The sequence below is a fragment of the Trichomycterus rosablanca genome, chromosome 13 (genome assembly GCF_030014385.1).
Source record: "Trichomycterus rosablanca isolate fTriRos1 chromosome 13, fTriRos1.hap1, whole genome shotgun sequence".
Taxonomy (NCBI): Eukaryota; Metazoa; Chordata; class Actinopteri; order Siluriformes; family Trichomycteridae; genus Trichomycterus; species Trichomycterus rosablanca.
Genome location: NC_086000.1, coordinates 16,433,781 through 16,446,302, shown reverse-complemented (window position 1 = coordinate 16,446,302; position 12,522 = coordinate 16,433,781). Strand labels below are relative to the sequence as shown.

Sequence of the window (12,522 nt, the reverse complement as noted above, 5' to 3'; positions counted from 1 at the left end):
TTACAAGACTGGTTTGTCTATGCCTGGCATGTGGATTATGTGTAGAGTGGCAGCAGTGACCATCAAAAAGACGTGACCGGCAAACAAATGCTGCTAGAGAACTATCTCGGTATTTTTAGCTAGCTAGCACAAATAACTTTTCAGGGTTGTAACACCATGCTTATTTCTAAAGGCATTTCTTTGGCTTAGTATTTTTTCTTTAAATTATATAATTTTGATTAATAGAATGTGTTGTAAAGTGATCGGTAATTGTTTAATAAACTTTAATTAATCAATACTTCTTTAATAAACACATACTTGATGGATCAATGTTTTGGATCAGTATTTTTATTAAAGCAACCAATAAAATAAATGTTGTTTATAATGTCACATTTAGCTAAAATGATTTCACACAAAATAAATGTTTTTAATTCATAATAATATCATTAAATTTGTATGATGAGGCAATAATACTATTACAATTATTTGGAAATCAAATCCCCCCCCCATCCTAAAATTGCCCCACCCAACACTGTAACTTTGGACATGTCAAAAATGTTTCTAGATTTTTTTTCCCTTAATAATTATTTGCCACTTTTTACAATTATATGTAGAATTATGCGTAAATCTTATCTCATCTTATTTTACTTGAGTTACCACCCTTGCCAAAATGCTTTTACTTAAACCCAGTTAACTATTCTGGAACTCACCTTGGTTGAATAAACAATAGACGAGCTGTTTGAAAAAAGTCTATATATGTAAGAAAATATTTATTATAAATAAACAGTCAAACATTTTGAATTAAGGTATAAAAATAGAAATAGAAAACAATTAACAGTAAACAAACAAATCTATACATTATTATCATTTAAATATAGATTAAATATGGTAGCTTTATGTAAAATATATTGCATATACAAAACAGAGAAACTGGCTTCATTTCTTTTGTAATGGAAACAGTCCATTATGTCCTTCATTATCAGGCTCCAACTTGAACCTTTGCATAATCACATTGCACAGTGCTGAAGAAAATCCTGATCTATATACATTAGACAGTGGTTTATAACTTTCACAATAACTTTGTGAACACAATATTGTACATTACTATTACCAGTATTGTAGTAATTCATGCTATTATTTAGATTAGATAGAGTAAATTGCCACTAGGTAAAGGAAATCCCCATGGTGGTCAAAATGGATGAAACAGCATACAATATAACATATAACAATAAACAATTGTAACAATTGTATTTTTCTCAAAGAGTTTTGGGTCATTTATGTTAAGCTACTGTAAAACATTTTTGCCTCATCCATGATGCTGATAAACAGCCCAAACTATGATGCTTTCTTCACCTTCCTTTACAGTTGGAATATTTTTAAGATAGCAGTGTTTCACCTCATGGTGTCTTTCACCCTGTTTTTGTTTTGTATTTTTTCTTTGATTATGCAAATAATTTTTCACCTGCTTCAGCACTGCATATTGTGCTCTTGGTGTGAGGATATTTGCAGGATACCCGCTCCTAGGAAGTGTAGAAAGTGTCCTAAATTATGGATCTGTCTTAGTTTGCTGTGATTGATTTTGTAACCTTTTTTTAGCTTTACTCTAAAATGTGATTTGATAATAATAAATTAAGTAAATATACTAACATCACTTACTCCAACCCCAAGGGTTCATTACTTTTCACTGGTGCTGCATATTTGTTTGCAATGTGGCTATTATTTTGCTGACATAATAGCTTAAAACAGCTTGCATTTTATACACATAAACCATCCTTTTGGTGCAAGGTATAAAAAAACGTTTTTTAAGGGATTTTGCAATGCTAAAAAACCTCCAGCATGTGTAAAACAAGTGTGTTTGCTATAAATGCTGCAATGATATTTTTTTCTACAACAGTGTTTTATGAAAATACACAGTGTATAATAATGAAATACTGACAATGGCTACATATGACAGTCAGTAAATAGTATAAAATATTCCCTCTCAGCATCATTTGACCTTCAGTGTAGCTTTAGTGCAGAAATATAGCTGTGTGCTTCACCTAATGACAATTAAATGGTTTATGTCATGCTGAGGCATTGTACTGCATTTTATACATTCTGACATACTTCATCAAAAGATGTCTTTGCAATTTTTGCCAAATTCAAGTGTTAAAATCTTAGCTTAAATTTCAGCTGATTCTTTTAAATACTAAGTTATAAATAAAGAGAACTGGGCAGTGATTGTAATTTAGCTAATGTTAAGCTATGTACAGAGTTTGAGTATTTGAGACATACAAAAAATTCAAGTGCAGCTGTTGACTCTTTGGCATAAACAGCACCATAAAAAATATTTACAATATAAAAAAAGATACCAAAATAAATTTCCATTGTTTCTAAAAATAATATAAATAATCAGTGCTGGAAAAGAGGAAAAAAATGGTGCAAATCTTTGAAAAGTGATTAAAGGCCTCAGGTGTAACCTGGTTTATCACAGGGAGAGAAAGGAATCAAGGTCTGCAATTACTGCTGCCTGCTTCCTAGCCACTTCATTTACCAGTCTCTGTGGCAGTGATGGAGTCCCTAAATCAACCTGTAAACGAAAATATAGCATCTATAGTAAAAATGTTATGCATTAATGTGATTTAAGACTAAGAAATGTGGAGGGTGGTAAAGACAGAATGCCTACCTGTAGTAGATAAATAACTACTACCACATCTCGACCCTGTTTTTGACTGGGCTGGAGAATCCATGCGCTGGGAAACATCTCCCCACGTACAGTGTCCACACTTGGGCGAGGAAGAGATTCCTCAAATACAGACTGCATAGCTAACACCCACATATCACCCTGATAGACAGTGAACAGAATAAAACTTAGCCTTGATACAAAGCAATGCTGTAAATTCTACAAAACAACTACTTAAACACAAAGAAAGAACCTCATATTCATACACTTCTTTACTGGCCAATTACGTTTCCACTTCTTTAGTGACCAATCACTGTCAAGTTGGCCAGCATGTTTAAGACATGCCTAACCTCTGCCTTTAATAAAAAAGGCTTCAGAAGTAAATATGATAGTAACATAAACAAGGCTCTATCTAGATTTTTTACCAGATGGTAGAACAACAAACAAGAAAAAAGAAACCTGTTTGGACTCTGTGCTGAGGCAACAAAAATCCCGTGGCTGTTTCAGATGACAGCTGGATGGATCTGTCAACAAGTAGACTGAGAAATACAACAAAAATGTTAGATGCAAAAAGTAAGACTTTGTATCATTTGTAATATTACACATAAATGATGTTGATGTTTAGAGAAGTGTGTTACTTAGTCTTGTGCTGTTATCTAGCGATCGGGTCCAGGCAGATTTGAGAGACCTGTGATATAGATGAATCTTGGAGTGGTCTCGGATTAAATTCCACATACTAGTTAAGGATCTCTCAAGCTCCATAGCACCCAGAAACCCATGAGCAGAGGGTCTGGAGGAAGGTTTGTGAAAGGTATGAACTCCTTTTACCAAGCCCTGATGCCTAGGACAAAAAACAGGCGTGAATAAAGTAAAGCCGATATCCTTAATGATTAGAGTATTTTATATATTTATTTATTACAATTCTGTGATGGCAGAATCAAACATAGATGGGTCGCAATTCCATCACTTGGCCACTACATGGCGCCAATAGCTCACATTATAAACGTCTGTTATTATTTCAAGCTTTCATTCTCGTAGTGTAACTGCATACAACCGAATTGTTTTTAAATAAAAATATCTAGATGCATTTATTTTATTAGTAATTAGCTTTTTTTGTTTTTCACAAAAGGAATGTGTTTCATGGGGCAGTATTGGACAGCTTGGATCAAACTGATTTTACTTTAGCTAAGGGGAAAGTTCTGTAAACATACAGTAATAAGTGCAGAGAAAATACAAGCTGCCTCTGTAATTGCAAATTTTATACACAACGGAAATTTGTTTAAACACAACACATTCTGTGAAACAATATTTCATTTGTTTAATAAGCAAATCTTCATCACACATCACTTGTAAAAAAAAAAAAAAAACAGTACTTGTGGATGTATGTAGCTTTCACTAGTCAATATTCAAAATTCCAAAAATACAAAGAAAAACTGGGCAAAAATAAAATTCATGAAAAGTCAAGGTGTAAAACAACCAATTAAGAGAAGCATTGGTGCTTCTTGTGTGATCTATGGATAGACCAATTAAAACTGGAACATTCTGGACAACAAGGTTCTCACTTCATCCAAACTAAGGCAGCCGTAGCTCAGCGGTTAAGGTACTGGATGAGTAATCAAAAGATTGTCAGTTTAAACCCCACCATCACCAAGTTGCCTGAGCAAGGCCCTTAACCATCAATTGCTTGAATTGTACTCAGTGAAAATTCTAAGTTGCTATGGATAAAAGTGTCTGCTAAATACTGCATATGTATGTCTGGCAAAAACAAATACAGCATTTTACATTTACATTACATTTACATTTTCGGCATTTAGCAGACGCTTTTATCCAAAGCGACTTACAGTACTGAGACAGTATATATTGTCTAAGCAACTGAGGGTTAAGGGCCTTGCTCAAGGGCCCAACAGTGGCAACCTGGCAGTGGTGGGGCTTGAACCAGCAACCTTTGGCTTACTAGTCCAGTACCTTAACCGTTAGGCTACAACTGCCCCTACCATACCAATAATTAAAGACTACAGTACTGTGATGGTGTGGAATTTCCTTGTTGTGGTAAGACCTGGACAACTAGCTTTTAGGAAAGAATAATTGTACTTTTAATCACAAAATATAAGCTCATAAGTCAATGAGCTGAAGCCAAAGTGAAATTGGATTATGAATCAAACAAAGAGACAAAACACAAAATATAAAAACAACCTAAATTACACTGTTTGGAATTGCCTAATCCAGGGGTCCCCAACCACCGGGCTGCGGACTGATACCGGAAAGAATGAATAATTAGAGATCGCTACAATAGCAATTAAATTTCCAAAACTCTTTGAGTGTTATTGTCTCTTATCACCACTAGGTGGGAGCAGCATTTCATTGCAGCGAAAAAGCTCAAGCTTCCCACTGATTTTCCATTCTATAGTTATTCTATTTTAAATCCTCCTGCCCCTGCCAGTCTGTGAAATTATATCTTATATGAAACCGGCCCGTGGTGCAAAAAAGGTTGGGGACCGCTGGCGTAATCAACAAACTAAAACAAGTAATTTCTCCAGTGAATCCAAGCAGTGTATTAAATTTACAGCAGTTCAACAGAAAAGGTGGGCTAATATTCTTTCACAGTGGTGTGAAAGAGTAGGATGAAATAATAGAATGCATTGGTTACAGTTAATGCTGCTAAAAATTGTGCAACCTATCTTTGTTACAGTAGGTAGCTGTGGGATAGCTTTGTCCCTGTAATTGTTTTACATAACATTATGATTTTACTCGATTTATTTTGTGTAATACCATGTTTTTTAATGATCAAAAACAGTGACACAAACACAATGACGGAAAGAATGGAATTCCAAATTTTTTAGGTGCTTTTTGTTGACACCAACCTCCATCCAGCTGTAGCCTTCCCTGCCAGTAGATTGCTTATGTCTCCTCCAGAAGCAAAATGAACCTGACACACAAAAGTAAAAATCAAGCAAAAGGCTGACCGTTTTATTTTACACAACAAACACAGGGATGTCATGAATAAAAACACAAAGCAAAAATATTCTACCTCTGAAATTGCACTTGTAAGAGTGCCATCTGAAATGTTCTTGTAGGATGTCATAAAAGATGATGGAAAGCCAAAAGAACAGGTGTGCTGCCGTGCAGGGGAAGCTGATGGAGAGGACTGAAGCTCAGATCCAGAGGAGGAGCTCTCCAAACGAATATCTAGGAAAAATAACAGCTTAAAGTAAAATTTATTTGAATTATTAAAACAAATGCTTTTTAAAATGTCATCACGTACCCTGGGCTGAAAGCCATGTTTGTGAGGACTTCAAACTCTGATGAATCATGGGAGGCTGAGTCCTGACTTTTAGTCCTTTATCTAAGAATTCTGTGATCTGGGAAATAAAATACATACAAATATCATTTTATCCTTGAATGCATTCCTTGACCGGCTAGTGACGCATAACCTCAGTTTCTCAATTACTAAGGGTCATTTCTCCCCATCTAAGCTATGACTTTAAATACAGTGAATTATTGATTAATAACCTGCAGAGACCACAGATAAAGTGCTGAAGAGCATCCATGCTCATTGCTAGCCAATAATGGCATTGCCATCTTCCAGTCTATATAGTGGGTGGGCATGTTTTAATAAGAGCCACTACTTGTCTAGGACAGCTTTCAACAAGAACTTATTGTGTGCCCATTTAGTAAAAAGGAGCATTTGTGAGGTCAGGAAGAGATAAAGGTCATTATCAAGATTCCTCCCAAAGATGTTAAATTGGGTCCCAAAATTCATTGTTGTCTTGAATCTCACTTTGTGCACAAGTGTCCGACCACTGCCACAGAGTTGAAAGTATATAATTAAATTGATACCGTTTATACAGCTATTAGCATTGGGTGACACCTAAACTCAAACATTTGGGCATATCTCCCCATGTTTTTGTATGTAGCTATATTTTTATTTTTACCTGAATAGAAGGTGAAGTGCCATCTTTAAGTAAAGCTGCATTGCTGCTATTGTAGCCAGATGTAGGTCCAGAAGAGAGACTTAGATTTGAACCAGTGCACAAAGTGCTGTTGCTGACACGCATTCGAAGCCTCATGTCATCCTAAAGAAGTAAGGTATTAACTAATGACTGTTTTAAAAGTCAGCAGTAACAGAAAGTAGAGTTGTTCTCTGTTTCATTTTAACACACCTTCACAGCCTGTGTGAAAGCCTGTTGCTCTAATCTTCGTTTCTCCTGCTCTGTCCTTTCACGAAGCCGCAGTCGTGCCATGGCAATCTCTGTTTTCGCTTCCTCACGAGCTCTACTGTAGTCACGCAGCAGAAGTTCAATATCAGTTGGACACTCTCTTTTTGGTGGATCAGGAACTCTTTAAAAAGACATTTAGACTAATTAGATTTACAGTCAAACATGGCATACAATTGTAAACTTGTTTACATAGTCATGTTACATATGCAAGGTCTAAACATAAAAATGAATGAAGATGTTTTTGTGCAAAATGGTTTTATTTATAAAAATATTTCTTTTGGAGAAGATTTTACAGAAGATTTTAGATGGTAAAGGTAAAGAAGCTTCCTAATGATGAAAAGGACACAATTATTTAAAAATATACACACCCACACCCATCTGAATGGAAAATCTACAGAGCTGTAGCAAACACCGTACACATCTTAATCAGTACAATTACATAATCAACAAGTGGAAAGTTCATGGACCAATAAACCATTTCCGGCAGGTACACTACACGCAGGATTTCACCACATGGTCTCAGCCATATTATAAAGAAGGTAAGACAAATGCCAGTCATGCAAAAACAATTGCAGGACAATCTAACAACCACAGCAGGAACAACAATTATATATTAAACATTAAGCAATAAAATGCACAACGCTCATCTCCATTCCTATCCTCATGCAAACCCCCTCTGCTTAACAAGAAGCACAGAGACGAACAGAACAGAAAAATCAAATTCAAACTTTTCTTGGTTATGTTTGTATGAGTGAAGGACTGTGTTTATGATCCTAATAACACCATACCAACAATGACATATGAAGGTGGAAGTATCAAAATATTCAGTAGAGTATGTTTTCTGGACACTACAGGAACAATCTGATTAAGACACCAGTAATTCAAAAATCACCAAAAATAGGAGGTTTGCTATGAAATCTAACTATAAATAACCTTTGGAGCATCAAAGAACTGTTATATCTTCCTAAAGAAATGGTTCTACCAAATACTGTTAAATACCCATAATTCTTAAAGAATGCTTTTTATATAAGTGGCTATTTATATATGGGTAAATGGTGCAGAAGACAGTGTTAATGTTACACAGATCCAGGGATCTAGAGCTGGGTAAGATTACCACCTGTAAGTTCTGTGTCAGTTTACTTCCACCTTCCAAAAGAAGCCAGTAGGCTGGCATCTGTAAAATGCTCCAAGTGTAAACTACTATGTGGGCAAGTAATGATATACTAATGATAGCATGGCCAGATATAACGAAGGAAGACTATGTATCTTCCTGTCTGTAGAAAGTAAGTGAATGAAAAAGCTATAGAAAGTAAAAAAGAAAAAATGTATTAAAAAGGGAGTAATTTTAAATTTACCTGCTCATCTCCACTACTTCTCTGCGTAGCTGCTGTAGATATTCCCTTTGCTGACTTGGTAGATTCAAAGTTCTTTGAAGCTGTTCTGTTTTGTGATTTGATGAGTTTGCATGCTCGCCGGGGCTAAGACTTCGAGCCCGACGGGATGTTTGAAGATGTGCTTCTCTCTCTTTGGTCAAACCATCAATACTCCTTCTGTGTCTAAGAATATAACAGACCATTTAACTAAAACACATGTAGTACACATGTAAATATAAAAAGTAAATTATTGTAACCTGAATCATGATAAAAAAAATTCATATACATTTTTTAAATAAAAACAACAACTCACTAAAATACATACCTCTCGTATAGCTGCTGTTTGGTGGAGTGGGTGGACTCAACCCTGGAGCTGGACTTGAGCATCTTGAGTAGTGTGTCTCTCCTTCCAAGACCATAGTGCGTGTCTAGATGCATTGAGGACAGTACCTGCTGTCGCTCCTTTCGCAGTTTCTCAATTTCTCTGGTGCATCTATCCTCCCCTTCCAAGAACTCTGGTTTGTGTCTATAACCAAGACTCTCTGACTCTGCTGAATGTAGTTGAAAACTATTTGGGTTAATGCCCAACTTGTCCACAGCTTTTTCATTGATGAGTCTTGCTGATCCATGTTGGCTAATACCTGACCAGTGGGTAAACTTATTGTGCATGGGCAGGTTTTCAGGAATCCTATGTTCGTCTTGGAGTGGACTGGTTTCAGAAAATGGGTTGATGCTGACCAAGATGTCTGTATTGCATTCACTTGGAGCTACTGACATGATGTCTTCCTCTTGGTACTGAAGAGTGTCTTTGCTTAGATCACTCCAGGACTTAAAATTACCCTCTGGGGGCCTGTGTTTATATTCCTGCATGGTGGTTCTGTTCCTTTGATTGATTGGTGTTGAGCATAGTAATGCATTTTGGTTACAATCATCAGGTTTCTTATGTCTGACAGAGGAAGAGCATTTGCTGGTTGTAGAAATTTCTGTGGGGTATGGATAAGATTCATCTGCATCTGTGCAGTGTATCTGACTCACATTTTCCAAAGACACAGAAGATGCCGGTTTGTTTTTACAAACCTTTTTAATTCGATGTGTGTACAAATGACATGGTTGAGATATTGATTTAGATGACGTTAACATGTGCTTGTTTTCCGGTGGATTCCTGACAGTTCTGGAGAACTGTGTCTCAGTGGGGTTGTGCATTGTAGATATGTTCTGGTTGGATAAATACTGAGCGGATTTTCCTTTTTGCAAACATCTTGGAATGTCCACTGTGAGAATAGGTGAGGAAGCACGGTCTATAAACAGTGCTTGTTTATCCAGTTTACTCTTTGGCTTTTTCTGAAGTTGATTCTCTCTTGCCAACATGTCAGTGGTGTATTTGCTTTGGGCACAAACTCCAACAGAGTTGAATAATGAATTATTATGTATATGGTCCACTTTATCAGAAGATAAGACCTTGGGGTTGGGACTGTTTTGATTGGGTCCAACAGTCTCTAGAGAGAGAACCTTCAAAGCATCTAATTTCTCTGCAAAGTCTTTAGATAGAAGTGACCTTTCAGGGCGCAAGTCAGGTATACTTTCAACAGCTACAAATGGTTGTCTTTGGTCACATAGATTACTGAAGTTACTGACACCACCATCTTGCTTTGGTAAACTGCAAACCTCTGAGCCAATAACCTTAACAATCAGATTGACTTCTTGAGGCTTGTTTCTTCCTACAGATGGGCAGTTGTCAAGAATCAGTGGAGTGTCTTCTGTCTGGATACCAATATCTATAGCAGATTGAGTGGAGCCATTACTCTTGCCATACATTCCAGGGTATACATTTAAACCTTTACTGCACCTCTTTATTGGATGCACATATTTGAAACATTTTTCCTCTGTCCTCATGGACTGAATGTTCCCCAAAAGGTCAGAGGTACTGTGAATCAACTCAGAAAGATGTTCAGACATATTCTGCAGGCTTGCCCAAGTGTTTGATGTTCCATGTGATGGTCTAGACACAGGAACCTGTGTGCTGCTTCTCTGGTGTCTATTGTTTTTCTTTAGGTCCTCAAACTTGACTGTCTGTGTTCCGTGGTCACATTTGCTTAAGTAGCCCTGTGTACTCTGTTGAACCTCATGATCAGGGGAGTAGACTGGTACTGTTTTATCAACCTGACCGGAGTCACGGCCTAATTCAAATTTGTCAATGTTCGAAGTTGATAAGGTCTTCCGTTGACAAACAAATGAAGTATTAGTGAGTCCCTTTATCTGGGATTTAATGGAAATGTGTTCTTTGGAATCAGAAGTACTTAAAGTGCTGGAAAGCTGTTTCTGCATTGCGTAAGTGCTCAGATGTGAATTAAAGGGGGAATTCTGACAATTCAAGCCATTATCAACACTGTAACTTCTTGCTATACTTTTGTCAGAACATAGTTGGCTGGGTATGTTAACATCACTTCCGAATGCCTGATTTTTGTGATTAGCCTTAGGTAAGTGATCACCTTTTCCAGTATGGGTGAATGGGTTGATGTCACTTGAAGCAAAATGTATCACAGGTTCTCTATTTTGTATGGATGTCTTATCAGATAATTTTGCTCCTATCAGTTTACTGTCAGGGGAAAGATGTTTGGATGAACTGATTTTGGCTGAATTTACTGCTTTATCAGCCTCTGACAAAACACTTGGATTTTGTAGTAGTTTTGAAGTAACATGATGATGTCTCTTTATGATGCTATCCGCTTCCTTTGCTACATCAAGCATGACATCATTTGTGAACTCTGCAAAAGAGTGTGGACTATCAGTGTCAGATCCAAGAGACTGAAAATGTATTGATTTTAAATCTTTTGGTCCTGGACTATCTACAGAAGACTGAGGTGCACTTTGTTCACTGGTTAATGTATGTTTCTTTCCAATGACTAAATTTGGTGTTCCAATAGCAGGCTTGCAATTTTTGACTAAAGTACTTTTATGGACTCTAATTTTAGCAATTTCATCCATGGACGAATCAGGTGTTGAGTCTGTGGATGAACTTGGAGGAGCTGTAAAATGGGCTTTTCTGTATTTTTTCAGTTTTACTCTGTGTCTGTCATCATTAATCCTATAAGAGTGTTTTGCATATTCCATTCCATTAGGCTCTGTTTCTTCTGTTGATTCAGTTCTAACCTGGTTATTTGGGTTCATATTAGTTTTCTCACAAATGGCTAAAGAATCAGGATCCGGTTTCAAGACCTCTCTCATATCATGGTCTGGTATTTTTACAGGCTCAGTGAGGATGGATGATTGTTGAGACTGTAGCTGATTGTCATGCTTCTTTTCTTCTTGAACAATCATTGATGATGCCTGATTCTTGGTTGTATAATGATTAGGCTGTTCATTAGTGACTGATGTGAGCTCTGTTTGGGAACAAGTATACACTTTTCTGCTCACAACTCTTTGGCTGATGTGAGCTTGGTTGTCCCTCTGTAGCTCTGGAGTACAGTACCTCTCTAGAGGCTGGCATAACTTAGAAACAGTAGTCTGTTTGTTTAGTTCCTCAATACTGGTGCTGTATTCGAGTTTCAAATATTCGTCATATCCTTCTTTGGAAGAACTTGCATTCTGTTGACCATTAAGTTCTAGGGCAATAGCATTCTTTTTTACAGGTTTTTCTGGAGAACAGTTTTGATAGGCTAGCTCATGTGGTCCAGACAAAGTGGCTTGAAAATTTTCATTTACACTGTAAGTCTTAGATAAGCATTCTTTCTCATTTTCAATCATACGTATTGACTCTGGATCATTGATTTCAATAGCATTCTTTTCTACAGGCTTTTCTGGAGAACACTTTTGATAAGCTAGCTTATGTGGTCCAGACAAAGTGGCTTGAAAATGTTCATTTACATTGTACATCTTAGATAAGCATTCTTTCTCATTTTCAATTGTAAGTATTGACTCTGGATCATTGATTTCAATAGCATTCTTTTCTACAGGCTTTTCTGGAGAACAATTTTGATAAGCTAGCTTATGTGGTCCAGACAAATTGGCTTGAAAATGTTCATTTACATTGTAAGTATTAGATGAGCATTCTTTCTCATTTTCAATTGTAAGTATTGACTCTGGATCATTGATTTCAATAGCATTCTTTTCTACAGGCTTTTCTGGAGAACACTTTTGATAAGCTAGCTCATGTGGTCCAGACAAAGTGGCTTGAAAATGTGCATTTACATTGTACATCTTAGATAAGCATTCTTTCTCATTTTCAATTGTAAGTATTGACTCTGTATCATTGATTTCAATAGCATTCTTTTCTACAGGTTTTTCTGGAGAA

The 12,522-nt window shown here is 36.5% G+C and overlaps 1 protein-coding gene across 1 annotated transcript; it reads right to left on the bottom strand.

Moving 5' to 3' along the window:
* Positions 1-505: 505 nt before the first annotated feature.
* stard9 (StAR-related lipid transfer (START) domain containing 9) lies at positions 506-12,102 on the bottom strand. The gene is made up of 11 exons (XM_063007841.1): positions 8,557-12,102; positions 8,214-8,414; positions 6,802-6,979; positions 6,574-6,714; positions 5,904-6,000; positions 5,670-5,827; positions 5,503-5,567; positions 3,280-3,482; positions 3,101-3,180; positions 2,645-2,803; positions 506-2,548 (listed from the first exon to the last, which is right to left on the bottom strand). Exons 1-11 carry the CDS (start codon positions 11,973-11,975, stop codon positions 2,447-2,449), a joined length of 4,803 nt encoding a protein of 1,600 aa, XP_062863911.1. The 5' UTR covers positions 11,976-12,102; the 3' UTR covers positions 506-2,446.
* Between the last annotated feature and the right edge of the window lie 420 nt (positions 12,103-12,522).